This window comes from Salmo salar, chromosome 11 (assembly GCF_965601325.2).
Source record: "Salmo salar chromosome 11, fSalSal1, whole genome shotgun sequence".
Lineage (NCBI taxonomy): Eukaryota > Metazoa > Chordata > Actinopteri > Salmoniformes > Salmonidae > Salmo > Salmo salar.
Window position 1 is genome coordinate 114,615,375 of NC_138301.1, and position 17,714 is coordinate 114,633,088.

At 42.2% G+C, this 17,714-nt stretch overlaps 1 protein-coding gene across 3 annotated transcripts in view; it reads left to right on the plus strand.

The window, feature by feature from the left end:
• LOC106593431 (globoside alpha-1,3-N-acetylgalactosaminyltransferase 1) overlaps nucleotides 1-15,028 on the plus strand; it is an 83,632-nt gene extending 68,604 nt beyond the window's left edge. For all 3 annotated transcript variants that reach the window (XM_082958298.1, XM_045690178.2, XM_082958297.1), the window contains 7 exons: nucleotides 98-133; nucleotides 4,953-5,087; nucleotides 7,429-7,480; nucleotides 9,312-9,467; nucleotides 10,095-10,219; nucleotides 14,056-14,218; nucleotides 14,416-15,028. In XM_082958298.1, the coding sequence (XP_082814424.1) occupies nucleotides 123-133; nucleotides 4,953-5,087; nucleotides 7,429-7,480; nucleotides 9,312-9,467; nucleotides 10,095-10,219; nucleotides 14,056-14,218; nucleotides 14,416-14,616 (843 nt within the window). In that variant the 5' untranslated portion in view covers nucleotides 98-122 and the 3' untranslated portion in view covers nucleotides 14,617-15,028. The remainder of the gene's footprint in view (nucleotides 1-97; nucleotides 134-4,952; nucleotides 5,088-7,428; nucleotides 7,481-9,311; nucleotides 9,468-10,094; nucleotides 10,220-14,055; nucleotides 14,219-14,415) is intronic.
• The last annotated feature ends 2,686 nt before the right edge of the window (nucleotides 15,029-17,714 follow it).

Here is a 17,714-nt window from a genome sequence, read left to right on the forward strand (position 1 = left end):
TGGTACCCCAAGCAAGTCTTAGCCTTCAACATTTTTATTATTATCTCCGTGCCAGTCTGTTTCTGCAAAAAGTAAACCTGCTCCCCGTGTTTTTCAGATTACAGGGCAAGCAAGCCAAGCTTATGGAACCAGTGTAAGTGGTAGCACATGCAGACAGCATTACAATAGAGCTGTATTCTATTGTTTGAATTCTATATTATATTATAAATTGGGTGCTTGGAGCCCTGAATGCACAAACTGACTATAACCAGAATAGAAAGAGGTGTGGGAGGCCCCGGTGCATAACTGAGCAAGAGAACTAGTACATTAGGGTGTCTAGTTTGAGAAACAGACGCCTCACAAGTCCTCAACTGGCAGCTTCATTAAATAGTACCCGCAAACACCAGTCTCAATGTCAACAGTGAAGAGGTGACTCCGGGATGCTGGCCTTGTAGGCAGGGGAATATGTAAAAATAAAAAAATACACCACTTTCCAGGGGTGCAGTTACTTTATCACATGACTGTATATACAGTGCATTCAGAAAGTATTCAGACCCCCACTTTTTTAAAACATTTTGTTATGTTACAACCTTATTTAAAAATTCATTAAATAGTTTTTATTCCTCATCAATCTACACAAATACCCCATAATGACAAAGCAAGAAGAGGTTTTTAGAAATGTTTGCAAACCATAAAAAAAAAAAATGAAATACACTGCTCAAAAAAATAAAGGGAACACTTAAACAACACAATGTAACTCCAAGTCAATCACACTTCTGTGAAATCAAACTGTCCACTTAGGAAGCAACACTGATTGACAATAAATTTCACATGCTGTTGTGCAAATGGAATAGACAACAGGTGGAAATTATAGGCAATTAGCAAGACACCCCCAATAAAGGAGTGGTTCTGCAGGTGGGGACCACAGACCACTTCTCAGTTCCTATGCTTCCTGGCTGATGTTTTGGTCACTTTTGAATGCTGGCGGTGCTTTCACTTAGTGGTAGCATGAGATGGAGTCTACAACCCATACAAGTGGCTCAGGTAGTGCAGCTCATCCAGGATGGCACATCAATGCGAGCTGTGGCAAGAAGGTTTGCTGTGTCTGTCAGCGTAGTGTCCAGAGTATGGAGGCGCTACCAGGAGACAGGCCAGTACATCAGGAGACGTGGAGGAGGCCGTAGGAGGGCAACAACCCAGCAGCAGGACCGCTACCTCCGCCTTTGTGTAAGGAGGAGCACTGCCAGAGCCCTGCAAAATGACGTCCAGCAGGCCACAAATGTGCATGTGTCTGCTCAAACGGTCAGAAACAGACTCCATGAGGGTGGTATGAGGGCCCGACGTCCACAGGTGGGGGTTGTGCTTACAGCCCAACACCGTGCAGGACGTTTGGCATTTGCCAGAGAACACCAAGATTGGCAAATTCGCCACTGGCGCCCTGTGCTCTTCACAGATGAAAGCAGGTTCACACTGAGCACATGTGACAGACGTGACAGAGTCTGGAGACGCCGTGGAGAACGTTCTGCTGCCTGCAACATCCTCCAGCATGACCGGTTTGGCGGTGGGTCAGTCATGGTGTGGGGTGGCATTTCTTTGGGGGTCCGCACAGCCCTCCATGTGCTCGCCAGAGGTAGCCTGACTGCCATTAGGTACCGAGATGAGATCCTCCGACCCCTTGTGAGACCATATGCTGGTGCGGTTGGCCCTGGGTTCCTCCTAATGCAAGACAATGCTAGACCTCATGTGGCTGGAGTGTGTCAGCAGTTCCTGCAAGAGGAAGGCATTGATGCTATGGACTGGCCGCCCGTACCCCAGACCTGAATCCAATTGAGCACATCTGGGACATCATGTCTCGCTCCATCCACCAACGCCACGTTGCACCACAGACTGTCCAGGAGTTGGCGGATGCTTTAGTCCAGGTCTGGGAGGAGATCCCTCAGGAGACCATCCGCCACCTCATCAGGAGCATGCCCAGGCGTTGTAGGGAGGTCATACAGGCACGTGGAGGCCACACACACTACTGAGCCTCATTTTGACTTGTTTTAAGGACATTACATCAAAGTTGGATCAGCTTGTAGTGTGGTTTTCCACTTTAATTTTGAGTGTGACTCCAAATCCAGACCTCCATGGGTTGATAAATTGGATTTCCATTGATTCTTTTTGTGTGATTTTGTTGTCAGCACATTCAACTATGTAAAGAAAAAAGTATTTAATAAGATTATTTCATTCATTCAGATCTAGGATGTGTTATTTTAGTGTTCCCTTTATTTTTTTGAGTAGTGTATAAGATTTACATAAGCATTCAGACCCTTTACTCAGTACTTTATTGAAGCACCTTTGGCAATGATTACAGCCTCGAGTCTTCTTGGGTATGACGCTACAAGCTTGGCACACCTGTTTTTGGGGAGTTTCTCCCATTCTTCTCTGCATATCCTCTCAAGATCTGTCAGGTTGGATGGGGAGCGTCGCTGCACAGCTATTTTCAGGTCTCTCCAGAGATGTTCGATCGGGTTCAAGTCCGGGCTCTGGCTGGGCCACTCAAGGACATTCAGAGACTCATCCCGAAGCCACTCCTGCGTTGTCTTGGCTATGGGGGCGGCAGGTAGCCTAGTGGTTAGAGGGCCAGTAACCGAAAGGTTGCTAGATCGAATCCCAGAGCAGACAAGGTAAAAATCTGTCATTCTGCCCCTGAACAAGGCAATTAACCCACTGTTCCTAGGCTGTCATTGTAAATAAGAATTTGTTCCTAACTGACTTGCCTAGTTAAATAAAAGTAAAATAGGGTCGTGTCCTGTTGAAAGGTGAGCCCCAGTCTGAGGTCCTGAGTGCTCTGGAGCAGGTTTTCATCAAGGATCTCTGTACTTCAGCATTCATCTTTCTCTTGATCCTGACTAGTCTCCCAGTCCCTGCTGCTGAAAAACATCCCCACAGCATGATGCTGCCACCACCATGCTTCACCGTAGGGATGGTATTGGCCAGGTGATGAGCGGTACCTGGTTTCCTCCAGATGTGACACTTGGCATTCAGGCCAAAGAGTTCCATCTTGGCTTCATCAGACCAGAGAATCTTGTTTCTCATGGTCTGAGAGTCCTAACCAAGGCCCTTCTCCTCCGATTACTCAGTTTGCCCGGGCGGCCAGCTCTAGGAAGAGTCTTGGTGGTTCCAAACTTCTTCCATTTAAGAATGATGGAGGCCATTGTGTTCTTCGGAACCTTCAATGCTGCAGACATTTTTTGGTACCCTTCCCCAGATCTGTGCCTTTTTACACAATTCTTTCTTGGAGCTCTACGGACAATTCCTTCGACCTCATTTCTTGGTTTCTGCTCTGGCATGCACTGTCAACTGTTGGACCGTATATAGACAGGTGTGTGCCTTTCCAAATCATATCCAAGCAATTGAATTTACCACAGTCGGACTCCAATCAAGTTGTAGAAACATCTCAAGCATGATCAATGGAAACAGGATGCACCTGAGCTCAATTTCAAGTCTTATAGCCAAGGGTCTGAATATTTATGTAAATTACATATTTCTGTTTTATATTTTTTTTATACAATTTGCAAACATTTAAAAAAAGAAAACAAAGCAAAAACGTTATGGTGTGTAGATTTTTTTGGAACAAATAATTTGTAGACTGCAAATTGACCGCAAGAAGCCCAAGCAGATATCATGTTTGACTAAAACACAATCATTTCAAACCTTGCTTACATTTGTATACAATCATGTGTTGCTCTATTATGCATGGGAATACCTGGGATCAGATTTCTTAAATTAAAATCACTTGGCGCTGATTTCCAGTTCTTTTTTTACGGTATTTTATGTCCAACAATGAAAGTAAAATAATATATTGATTTATTTATTTTTGTTAGAGAACCTGCTGGCCAAATTCGGCCCGTGGGCCACGAGTTGGGGAACCCTGTTCTAAGGTGCAGGGTTTACTAACCGGGTGGTAGCCGGCTAGTGACAGTAACTAAGTTCAGGGCAGGGTACTGGATGGATGCCGACTAGTGATGGCTGTTTAACAGTTTAACAGCCTTGCCATAGAAGCTGTTTTTCAGTTTCTCAGTCCCAGCTTTGATGCATCTGTACTGACCTCGCCTTCTGGATGATAGCGGGGTGAACAGGCTGTGGCTCGGGTGGCTGAGGTCCTTGATAATGCGACATCCGTACCTGGTCAAGAATGTGTTATTGTCTGAAGCTGGGAAACTGGTAATTTGTTTTTGTCCATACAATCTGAGCTGCTCAACCAGTCTCCACCTAAGCATCAAGCATGAGGTTTTTCTACCTCCAAAAGCTCCAAACAAACTTCAAATTTCCATTCAATAACCCACTAACAGTAACAGTAACTCTTGAACTGTTCAAGCGTTCCATTTATCTATACCTTTTCAACTATGACCATTTAAAATGTACATCAATTAACATAGGTTTGAATAACAGCCATGTGAATACAGTGGTAGCTATTCAAAATGGTCCTGCTCCTTGGCCATTTAAGCTACAAGACCAACTTTAAAACGTCCAGGCTATCCTAACCTTTAAATACTATAAACAATGTACATTTTCATAAATTATCATGCAATTTCATGGATTCAATGCTATTTTAGCTGCCATTTCAACTACAAACATTTTCAAAACGTTATAATTATAACTATTTAAATGTGCGTAAATTAGCATATAAACCCACCAACAATAATTGTCACTCTCGAACTGGGAAGCTAGACACCAAACCAACTTTCACATGTTCAGGCTATAATTTCTTATCAACCAACCAATCAATCATTCAATTAATGTTTTTATTTACCTATTTTTTCAACTATAACCAGTCACAACCATTTCTATTGCAGTCGCAACCACTACTATAACTTACTGCAAAACCATAAATACTTTAAAACAAGCTAGTAAGCACTCATATTTTCTTCAGGAAATTTAATTTTCTAATTATTATTATTACTGTTGTTATTATTATTACTACTATTCAGGAGGACTGATGTGCTGACTGTAACCCCATGGCTGGCTCCTATAGTCTGGGAGGGGACCTTCGATCCCCTGGTCATAGACGAGGCCTTCAGGTCCCACAACCTCACCATCGCTACCACTGTGTTTGCTGTAGGGAAGTAAGTTACAGATTCCATGTGTAGAAACCTGTTGCCAAGGCAATGGTTACATCACTTCCTATGTGTGTATGTATCACCTACAAGAAATGTCAAGACTGCTGCCACTAACACAAGCATGCACCTATCCACATGCATTCACCTCATGTGTTAATATCTTTGGTTGATGTTATCTTCATCATAACCTCATTTTATGTTGCCTGTCTGCATTATTCAAACCGTTCGTAAGTGGGGTTGTTTGTCAACTGGCATCTTATTCCCTATGCAGTGCTCTACTTTTGACCCGAGTCCTATATAGAGAATAGGTTAATGTTTGGGACACGCACTATAACTCTACATGGACTTCATATTTCTGAATAAGGCCATCTCATGTCACAAGCATGCAGTCTGTCTCTAGCTGTGTCTTTTACATACATTTCCCCCTGCAGGCACACTTGCTTGTCCTACCTGAACGTTTCACATTATTCATTATTTACAACCTGAATGTTTCACCTTCTTGTTTTCTCCATGTCTATTTTTTTTATCCATCATTGAAGATGTAGTAACTTTAATCATTTCACATAGATGTACCAGTCAAAAGTTTGGACACACTTACTCATTCAAGGGTTTTTCTTTATTTGTACTATTTTCTACATTGTAGAATAATAGTGACGACATCAAAACTATGAAATAACACATGTGGAAACAAAAAAAAGTGTTAAACAAATCAAAATATATTTAATATTTTACATTCTTCAAAGTAGCCACCCTTTGCCTTGATGACCGCTTCATGAGGAATGCTTTTCCAACAGTCTTGAAGGAGTTCCCACATATGCTGAGCACTCGTTGGCTGCTTTTCCTTCACTCTGTGGTCCAACTCATCCCAAACCATCTCAATTGGGTTGAGGTCAGGTGATTGTGGAGGCCAGGTCATCTGATGCAGCACTCCATCACTCTCCTTCTCGGTCAAATAGCCCTTACACAGCCTGGAAGTGTGTTGGATCATTGTCCTGTTGAAAAACAAATAACCGTCCCAGTAAGCGCAAACCAGATGGGATGGCGTATCGTTGCGGAATGCTGTGGTAGCCATGCTGGTTAAGTGTGCCTTGAATTCTAAATAAATCACTGACAGTGTCACCAGCAAGCACCCCCACACCATCACCCCTCCTCCTCCATGCTTCACGTTGGGAACCACACATGCGGAGATCATTCCTTCACCTACTCTGCATCTCACGAAGACATGGCGGTTAGAACCAAAAACCTAAAGTTTGGACTCATAAGACCAAAGGGCAGATTTCCACCGGTCTAATGTCCATTGCTCGTGTTTCTTGGCCCAAGCAAGTCTCTTTTTCTTATTGGTATCCTTTAGTAGTGGTTTCCTTGCAGCAATTCGACCATGAAGGCCTGATTCACGCAGTCTCCTCTGAACAGTTGATGTTGAGATGTGTCTGTTTCTTGAACTCTGTGAAACATTTATTTTGGCTGCGATTTCTGAGGCTGGTAACTCTAATGAACTTATCCTCTGCAGCAGAGATAACTCTGGGTCTTCCTTTCCTGTGGCAGTCCTCAACAGAGCCAGTTTCATCATGGTGTTTGATGGTTTTTGTGACTGCACTTGAAGAAACTTTCAAAGTTCTTGACATTTTCCGGATTGACTGACCTTCATGTCTAAGGATCGTCCCTTTTTTCAATTTTCACCTAAATTGACATATCCAAATCTAACTGCCTGTAGCTCAGGACCTGAAGCAAGGATATGCATTTTCTTGATACCATTTGAAAGGAAACACTTTGAAGTTTGTGGAAATGTGAAGTGAATGTAGGACAATATAACACCATTAGATCTGGTAAAAGATAATACAAAGAAAAAAACATGCGTTTTTTTGTAATTGTTTTTGTACCATCTTCCAGCCCAGGCACAATTTAGATTTGGGTCACTAGATGGCAGCAATGTATGGGCAACGCTTTAGACTGACCTAATGAACCATTGCATTTCTGTTCACACTGTTGTATCAAGACTGCCCAAATGTACCTAATTGGTTTATTAATAACTTTTCAAGTTCATAACTGTGCACTTTCCTCAAACAATAGCATGGTTTTATTTCACTGTTATAGCTACTGTATATTGGACAGTGCAGTTAGATTAACAAGAATTTAAGCTTTCTGCCAATATCAGATATGTCTATGTCCTGGGAATGTTTTTGGTTACTACATGATTACATATGTGTTATTTCATAGTTTGGATGTCTTCATTATTATTCTACAATGTAGAAAATAGTAAAAATAAAGAAAAACCATTGAATGAGTAGGTGTGTCCAAACCTTTGACTGGTTCTGTATATGTTTTTCATCTCTATTCTTCCTTACAGATACACTCGTTTTCTCCGTGACTTCTTAGAGTCAGCTGAGAAGCACTTCATGGTGAGAATCCAGAACTATCTATCAAATGGATTGACTGGTATAATATAAAGAAGGTCCAGGGATAACAATAATGTGTGTGTGTGTGTGTGTGTGTGTAATATATATATATATATATATATATATATATATATATATATATATTACACACACACAGTGCTGCTTGAAAGTATGTGAACCCTACAAGGCTGGTCATTATTTAGCTATAAAATATTAAAATAAACATAAAATCCTTATCTAATCCCCAATTCGTAATAAAGACATTCCAAGTAAATGCTTGACTGTTGGGATAAGGTTCTTTTGGTGGTAGGCAGTGTTGGGTTTTCGCCAAACATAGTGGTGTTGATTGTGACCAAAAAGGTCAATTTTGGACTCATCAGTCCAGAGAATGGACTTTCAGAAACCTTCAGGTTTGTCGAGGTGGTCTCTGGCAAAGTTAAGACGGGCAGTTTGGTTATTTTTTGAAAGCAGAGGCTTCTTCCTAGCAACACTCCCATGAATGGCATTTCGATTCAGTGTTCTTCTTATTGTTGAACCATGCACAGTTATCTGAGATGCAGCAAGGGAGATGTTATGTTTGGGTTGGCTTTTACCTGATTTATTATTGTTCTTGTGGCACTTGGGGATATTTTGGAAGGGCGTCCACTTCTAGGCCGAGTTACTGTCATGTTAAATGCATTCCATTTGTAAATGATTTGCCTCACATTGGAATGATGGCACTCAAATCTTTTTGAGATGATTTTATAGCTTTCTCCAGACTGATGTCCTCTCACTATCCTCGTACTAGTTGAGTATCTGGAGCATCAGCATTTCTGGGTTAGATTACAGGCTCAAAATGGCCAGAAACAAAGGCCTTTTTTTCTGAAACTCGTCAGTCTATTCTTGTTCTGAGAAATGAAAGCTATTCCATGCGAGAAATTGCCAAGAGACTGAAGATCTCGTACAACGCTGTGTACTACTCCCTTCACAAAACAGCAGAGTTGCAAAGAAAAAGCCATATCTCAGACTGGCCAATAAAAAGAAAGACGGGCAAAAGAACACAGTCACTGGACAGAGCAACTCTGCCTAGAAGGCCAGCATCCCGGAGTCGCAAGTTGACTTTGAGACTGGTGTTTTGCGGGTACTATTTAATGAAGCTGCAAGTTGAGGACTTGTGAGGCATCTTGTTCTCAAACTAGACACTAATGTACTTGTCCTCTTGCTCAGTTGTGCACTGGGGCCTCCCACTTTCTATTCAGGTTAGAGCCAGTTTGCGCTGTTAGTCAACTAGTCTAAAGAAGGACAGATTTATTGCTTCTTTAATCACCACAACAGTGTCAGCTGTGCTAACATAATTGCAAAAGGGTTTTCTAATGACCAATTAGCCTTTTAAAATGATAAACTTGGATTAGCTAACACAACGTGCCATTGGAACACAGACGTGATGGTTGCTGATAATGGGCCTCTGTACGCCTATGTAGATATTCCATAAGGAAAATCTGCCGTTTCCAGCAACAATAGTCATTTACAACATTAACAATGTCCACACTGTATTTCTGATCAATTTGATGTTATTTTAATGGACAAAAACTTGCTTTTCTTTCAAAAACAAGGACATTTCTAAGTGACCACAAACTTTTGAACGTGTGTGTGTGTATCATTTAGAAGACAGTTTTAAAAGGAGTAAATCTGGACCCATATTTATAAAGACTGCTGTAGGAGTGATGATTTAGGATTAAATCCTCCTGCCTGTGTGATGTTATTCATTGGTCCAGATTAAATTAAATGTTATTACATTTAAAAGTAACACAATTCATTACAAATTCCATCCAATTTAATTGAAATGTCATTCCAGGTGGGGCTGGATGTGCACTACTACGTGTTCACCGACCTGCCCGGCGATGTGCCTAGCAACGTGACTCTTGGTGTCGGCAGGCTGCTCAGCATCGTAAGGGTGCCGAAGTTCGACCGCTGGCAGGAGATATCCCTCCGCCGCATGGAGCTCATCCAGGTCACACTTTATTCATATTATTGCTACATTATGAGTTATTTTAGTTTATTTTTCATGAACTATTCATATTATTAGATTATTATTATTATTAGTAGTAGTAGTAGTGGTAGTAGGGCGGCAGGTAGCCTAGCGTTTAAGAGCGTTGGGCCAGTAACTGAAAGGTCACTGGTTTGACTCCCCAAGCCGACTACATGAAAAATCTGTCTGTGCCCTTGAGCAAGGCACTTAACCCTAATTGCTCCTGTAAGTCGCTCTGGATAAGAGCATCTGCTAAATTTTATTTTAATAAAAAATGTAACCTTTATTTAACTAGGCATTTAAATGACTAAATGTGAAAATGTCATAGTAGTAGTAGTAGTAGTAGTAGCTCCCTACAGATGTCCCAACTATCAATAAAATATCAACTGTTGATAATAGGCAACAGCTTTGTAGAGTTACAGTTAAGAGGATATGCCTACTAGTGCATACTAGTTAGTTTAAATGTTGTTGACAGTAGATTGTATGGACTGTGTATTTATCATTTTAACCCTGCCTGCAAACAAAATTTACATCTGAGGACAATCAACTTTGATTGATTGATTGATTGAAGTTCTACTGAACATCCACCAACCATCTATTTGTGAGCAGACTGCCATTGAGGATCACATCCACCGGGAGGCGCACTACATCTTCTGCCTGGATGTAGACATGAGGTTCCATGGCCGTGTGGGGTCCGAGGCGCTGGGGAGACTGGTGGCCGCCATCCACCCCTGGTAATGCTTACTTACTTATTAACTTACTTACTTTAAAGGGCCAGCATCCACCCCTGGTAAAACTTACTTACCTACTTACTTAAAGGGCCAGCGTCCACACCTGTTAATACTTACTTAAACACGTAATAGCTACTCAAAGGGGAAACAAATATTTAATCAATTTTAGAATAAGGCTGTAATGTAACAAAATGTGGAAAAAGGGAAGGGGTCTGAATAATTTCCGAATGCACTGTATATACAAAAGTATGTGGACACCCCTTCAAATCATTGGATTCGGCTATTTCAGCCACACTTGTTGCTGACAGGTGTATAAAATAGAGCACACAGCCATGCAATCTCCATAGACAACATTGGCAGTAGAATGGCCTTACTGAAGAGCTCAGTGACTTTCAACGTGGCACCGTCAAAGGATGCCACCTTTCCAACAAGTCAGTTTGTCAAATATCTGCCCTACTAGAACTGCCCCAGTCAACTGTAAATGCTGTTATTGTTAAGTGGAAATGTCTAGGAACAACAACGGCTCAGCCGCAAAGTGGTAGGTCACACAAGCTCACAGAATGGGACAGCCGAGTGCTGAAGCGCGTAGCGCGTTTAAATCGTTTGTCCTCGGTTACAACACTCACTACCGAGTTCCAAACTGCCTCTGGAAGCAACATCAGCACAAGAACTGTTCTTCGGGAGCTTCACGAAATGGGTTTCCAATGGCCGTGCAGCCACACACAAGCCTAAGATCACCATGCGCAATGCCAAGTGTCAGCTCGAGAGGTGTAAAGCTCGCCGCCATTGGACTCTGGATCAGTGGAAACGCGTTCTCTAGAGTGATGAATCACACGTCACCATCTGGCAGTCCGACACAAAGCGAGGTCCATAATGAAATGGTTTGTCGAGATCGGTGTGGAAGAACTTGACTGGCCTGCACAGACCCCTGACCTCAACCCCATGGAACGCCTTTGGGATGAATTGGAATGCCGACTGCCAGCCAGGACTAATCGCCTAACATCAGTACCCGACCTCACGAATGCTCTTGTGGCTGAATGGAAGCAAGTCCTCATAACAATGTTCCAAAATCTAGTGGAAAGCCTTCCCAGAAGAGTGGAGGCTGTTAAGGGGGGAGCAACTGCATATTAATGCCCACGATTTTGGAATGAGATGTTCGATAAAGCAGGTGTCCACGTACGTTTGGTCATGTAGTGTATTTTTTAATTGGTTATAAAAAATAAAACTTGTCGTTTAACTTGAACGTGGCAAAATGTAGATTTACGCCTAAATGGACATCCCCAAAAGTAACTGTTTTTCATAAGATGGCCGTAAACAATAACTAGTAATGCTGCATAGTTCTAGAAAGGTCTGGAACTCACCTTTCTGGTAAACATAATTATAAATTGCGTAATACAAATATTATGAAAAATATTAAAATAAAATATATAAACTCATCCTGAAAAAGGGATGTTTCTTTTTTTGCTAATTCGTAAAAATCCAAATAACTTCACAGATCTTCATTGTAAAGGGTTTAAATTCTGTGTCCCATGCTTCAATGAACCATAAACAATTAATGAACATGCACCTGTGGAACGGTCATTAAGACACTAACAGCTTACAGACGGAAGGTAATTAAGGTCACAGTTATGAAAACTTAGGACACTAAAGAGGCCTTTCTACTGACTCTGAAAACACCAAAAGAAAGATGCCCAGGGTCCCTGCTCATCTGCGTGAACCTGCCTTAGGCATCCTGCAAGGAGGCATGAGGACTGCAGATGTGGCCAGGGCAATAAATTGCAATGTCCGTACTGTGAGACGCCTAAGACAGCGCTACAGGGAGACAGGACGGACAGCTGATCGTCCTCGCAGTGGCAGACCACGTGTAACAACACCTGCACAGGATCGGTACATCCGGGCACAAACTCACTGTCGCTGGACCAGACAGGACTGGCAAAAAGTGCTTTTCACTGACGAGTCGTGGTTTTGTCTCACCAGGGGTGATGGTCGGATTCGCGTTTATCGTCGAAGGAATGAGTATTACACAGAGGCCTGTACTCTGGAGTGGGATCGATTTGGAGGTGGAGGGTCCATCATGGTCTAGTTTGGTGTGTTGCAGCATCATCTGACTGAGCTTTTTGTCATTTCCTGCAATCTCAACTCTGTGCATTACAGGGAAGACATCCTCCTCCTTCATGTGGTACCCTTCCTGCAGGATCATCCTGACATGACCCTCCAACAAGACAATGCCACCAGCCATACTGCTCGTTCTGTGTGTGATTTCCTGCAAGACAGGAATGTCCGTGTTCTGCCATGGCCAGCGAAGAGCCCGGATCTCAATCCCATTGAGCACGTCTGGGACCTGTTGGATCGGAGGGTGAGGGCTAGGGCCATTCCCCACAGAAATGTCCGGGAACTTGTAGGTGCCTTGGTGGAAGAGTGGGGTTACATCTCACAGCAAGAACTGGAAAATCTGGTGCAGTCCATGAGGAGGAGATGCACTGCAGTACTTAATGCAGCTGTTGGCCACACCAGATATTGACTGTTACTTTTGATTTTAACCCCCCCCCCCCACCCCCCCTTTATTCAGGGACACATTATTCTATTTCTGTTAGTCACATGGTGTAACGCCCTGGCCATAGAGAGGGTTTTTTTGGTCTCTATTTTGGTTAGGCCAGGGTGTTACATGGGTGGGCGTTCTATGTTTATTTTTCTATGTTGGTTTGTTTCTTTGGTTTGGCCGTGTGTAGCTCTCAATCAGGAACAGCTGTAGATCGTTGTTGCTGATTTGAGAGTCATACATAGGTAGCCTGTTTTTCCTTTGGGGTTTGTGGGTGATTATTTTCTGTCTAGGTTTGTGTTAATCCTGACAGGACTGTTTGGCTGTCGTTTCTTGTCGTGTTTTGTTTGTAGTGTTCATTCGTTTATTAAAATCCTTTATGATGAACACATCCTCCGCTGCACCTTGATCTCATTGCGACGACGGCCGTTACACATGTCTGTGGAACTTGTTCAGTTTGTCTCAGTTGTCGAATCTTATGTCCATACAAATATTTACACATGTTAAGTTTGCTGAAAATAAACACAGTTGACAGTGAGAGGATGTTTTTTTGTTGTTGCTGAGTTTGATTTTCTCTCTATAAAACAAAAGTGGGGAAATGGGGCTTGAAATTACTGAAATGCTTTCTAATTATAGTAACAATCAAATAATAAACGACTTACTAAGGTTTCACTTTTCTTATAACTGTAAAACAAATATGATCATATTTGGTGACAGTACAAATTAGTCCCCATTTCATATAACTGACGGCATTTTCTACCAAGAGTCCTCTGAGCGACGCAGAAGCACCATTTGAATGTCTGCAGACTCGTGACAACTTCAGCTTTCTGTGACCATGAGAAAGTGGTTGTGTTTCAATTCTACTAAATTATTTCAGATTTTTTTCATGTTGAGAGCTCTAAATCCGGCCTATAATTTCACAGCTAGATATAACCACAATTGCTGAATTCGCTAGACTGTCCCGTTTAATATACAGTCTCCTAGGCTGGGCTCATCGCTCAGAGGCAGTTGAAATCTATTCTTTGTCTGGAAAAGGCCAAAAAATGTGACAAGGAGTGGCAACAAGATTTTCCATCTGTTGATACTCTACAGATAGTATGACCATCAAAAAATCTGTTGCTAAGCAAGGGTTGAGGCTAGGGTTATGTTTAGGGTGAGAGTAAGGATTAAGTTCAGAGTTAGGGCTAGTATATAATTAGTTGAAATGTTACATTCGTAGGTGCTCTACAAACTATCTAAATAAAGTGTTACCCTGACCTTAGTTAGGGTATGTTCCGGGTTAAATAAAATTGTCTTGCAGGTTCTACATGTACCCCCGTAGCCAGTACCCCTACGAGCGGCGGACTGTCTCCACAGCATCTGTACCCCAGGACCAGGGAGACTTCTACTACCAGGCCAACATATTCGGAGGAGCGCTGGAGGATGTTCACAGGCTGACCAAGACGTGCAGGGAGCACCTGGAGGTAGGCCCGCACTCACGCACGCAGGCAAGCACGCAGGCAGGCAAACGCTCACTCACACCTGACAGACAGTTATGCAGACAGAAAGGCATTCCGACACGCACGCACGCAGGCAGGCAGGCACGCAGTCACTCACTCTCTCCCCCTATCTCACTCCTCTGTCCCCACCCCCCTCTTCCTCTTCCTCTCCACCCCCCCAGGTGGATAAGTCCATGGGTGTTGAGGCTGTGTGGCAGGAGGAGAGTCACCTGAACTGGTACCTGGTGAAGAATAAGCCCACCAAGCTGCTGTCACCTGAATACGTGTGGGACGACGCTAGAGGACAGGATACCAAGGAGATTAAACTGGTCCGCTTCTCCTCTGTCATCAAGAACAAGGCAGAGGTCAGGGAGAACCCTTGAGATGCAGCCCATGCAAAACCCAGATTTCTATAGCTTAAACAGACAGATTTCTATAGCTTAAACAGACAGATTTCTATAGCTTAAACAGACAGATTTCTATAGCTTAAACAGACAGATTTTGATCGGGATTTTTTTATTACGCTAATTAGACTCCCGCTGAGGTGATGACAACGACTCTAGAGTTTTAAAGACTCAAGAGTTAACTACATTTAAGCTCGAGTCTTCCTCATCTCTAAGAACTGCCACAACAAAAGAATGATGTTCTAGACAACTGAGCGTGTTGTTGGTGCCCACCCTAACAGCGACATGTTAGCATCCCCTGATCTGTGAAAAGGTTTTACAGTTATTATGATGTGAAGCCCTTTAATACTTGTATTGAAAAGCGCTATACAAATAAAGTTTATTATTATTAAGTCAGTTGACATTTTATACATTAAATTACATTTATCTTTCTGGCATTTGTGGTCGTCGTGTCTGACATTGTCCAACCAGTAGCGGACCAAGACTGCGTGAAAATGATGTACGGCCAACGGAATTCCGTCCTGATGCATAACGAGGTGAGTATGCATATCAATGGCTTTGTCTTGGGCTGCTCAATGACGAGACTTAGGAGAGCAGTTAACTGTTAGCTAGCTACTCTTTGTCGCTGTAAACGCCGACAACTCAAGGAGTGTTGTTATCCTCTGTGAAATAATCTCTCCTGTTGACTCTGACAGTGTTGAAGCACTTCTGACACCATGTTATGATCTTAGTCAGACATGACTGTACTGCGCAGCAGAGCACGAGCAAATGGCTCGGCTTCAAAATGTTACTGATCAATTTAGTGATGCCCTGCCCGTACCCCGGTTATTGATGAAACAACAGGCACTAACCTGATGTATAGTGTCAGGGTCTGGCAGGGTTGGGTAGCAGAGCTCTAATAGGGAGGGACCATCTGTATAAAGGTATACCTGTTTCACCTGTGTGCTAAAGTTATGTTCTAGCCATAGAGAATGATAGATAGCTCTAGTGGCCAAAAAGCCATTGTAGCAACGGCAGCGCCATTGAGGGCTCCCACCATGCTTCCGCCATTTTTAAGTAGTCAAATGGAAGGAGATATTCAACGAGCAGCTGTCCACATACTTTTGTGGTGTAAATGGCTTCATTGCCAAAAACTCGAACTCTCTCTTTAATACGGAGGACATTGGAGCCCATTACAGGGTTTTGTCTGTGTAGAAACTTGTTAGGCGGGGTCATCTAAGTGGTCATTTATGGGATGGAAAAACCAGATAGAAAGCATGCAGAAAATATATTTAACTATATATTTTGTAATAATACCATCTCTGAGAACTAACAATCAAATAAAAGCTAGACAGTCAGGGAGAATAGAACATTCCAAAAACTGGGTATTCAGGAAACATGCCCATTGATTTTGTTCTAATGTTTGAGCAGAGGAACACAGCATTAGCCATAGCAAAATGCATAGAATTACTGGAAATTAGCTTTAAAACTGCAAAATTGTCTCTTAGCTCCATGCCAAACTGTGTAGTATTTATTGAAATTTGCTTCAAAACTGCAAAATCTTCTCTCAGTTCAATGAAAAAATGTGTAGAATTTTTTGAAAGTTTGGTTTACAAAATCAAAATGTTATCTACGCAGCCAAGATGCCTTCCAAGTTAATAAATGATGTATCTGTCACATCATGGCATCTGTGAGCACACGGGAAGCCCAATTCCAATTGTCCATTTTGAAGTAGTCAATTTTCTTCTTCTACTACTTCTATGAGTTGGTAAACAAACTGAAAGCATCCTTACTGCCACCTGGCGTGTGTTGTTTTGAACAAGTATAAAGCCAAGGTTGGAGATTTACTGCCACCTGGCGTGTGTTGTATAAAGCCAAGGTTGGAGATTTACTGCCACCTGCAGTTATAGGCTTAAAAGTCCAAACACTTAAGACACCCTATCCCCTCAGCCCTCAAATTAAGTGGACACTTCTGATGACGTCTGACAAGTATACACTTGCAGGCAAATTCGTCACTCATTCATCCCGCGATGATTGTTTTCAGCCACCGGTAGCTTGTGGGTGCTTTAAATGTGCTGCAGTCAATTATGAGTGCATGTCTACTTACATTAAATATATAATTATTAATATACGCCTACTGTATGATAGCTAGCAAATGAATTAGCTAAATAACATTAGCCTGTCCAGCAAGAACTTCTGTAGAAGGAAAATGTTTTATTTCTACAATTTCCAAAAGCTAACCAAACAAAAACATCATTACTTTTATGAGACGTGTTTGTGCCGTCATGTGCATTAGTAGCACAATTTCTAATTTATTTATTTTCGTTTTTACTTACACTTGTATGTTGACTCCATATTGACGGTGAGGTTTACATTTTTGGCTGACTTCTTAGCGGATGTACAATCGTTGCAAATTGACTCATGGGGAGTTTCAGGCCCCGGAGTGAACATAATAATACACTCGCAAAGCCGACTAAAAACGAGGGCTGAGGGGCTTACGTTGCAAACTTCCCTTGCTTGGCTAATCATTTGGACCGCCCACCAAGATGGCGAGGGGGTTCCCCAAGGGCATAAGGCGAGGGCAAGTGGACAAGGGTATATCTTTAATGAGTTTGAACCGCAGCAATAGAATGTTTGAGCATCAAAACCGTGATGTATCATAGGTAAATTGTGACTGACTGATCTACAAATAATAATAATAACGAGTCGGCTACGCTGTCGGCTGAAATGTTGGATACGCTGTCGGCTGCAATGTCAAACAAGCCCATTAGCTTAGCCCTCCTGATGACCTGGGTGGAATTATGTGATCCTTCCTTAACCAGAGATACTATATTTAATGATGAGATGGTCTTGTCTCCACCCTAACAATGGGAGTCGTGCCAAAGTATGGGGATTTAGATTTTTATTCAAACTAGTATTTTGAGGATTTATTTTGTAAATGCCTTTATAGATAGATATATAAAAGTAGAATGAGCTGATCTGCTTTTACACTAGAATTTGGACTATTAGATGTTTTGTTTCCTTTGAAAAAATAATGGATAAAGGGAATAGTTTCACTATTAAAAAGAGTTCAGTTCATGTAACAGCGTTGATCTTAA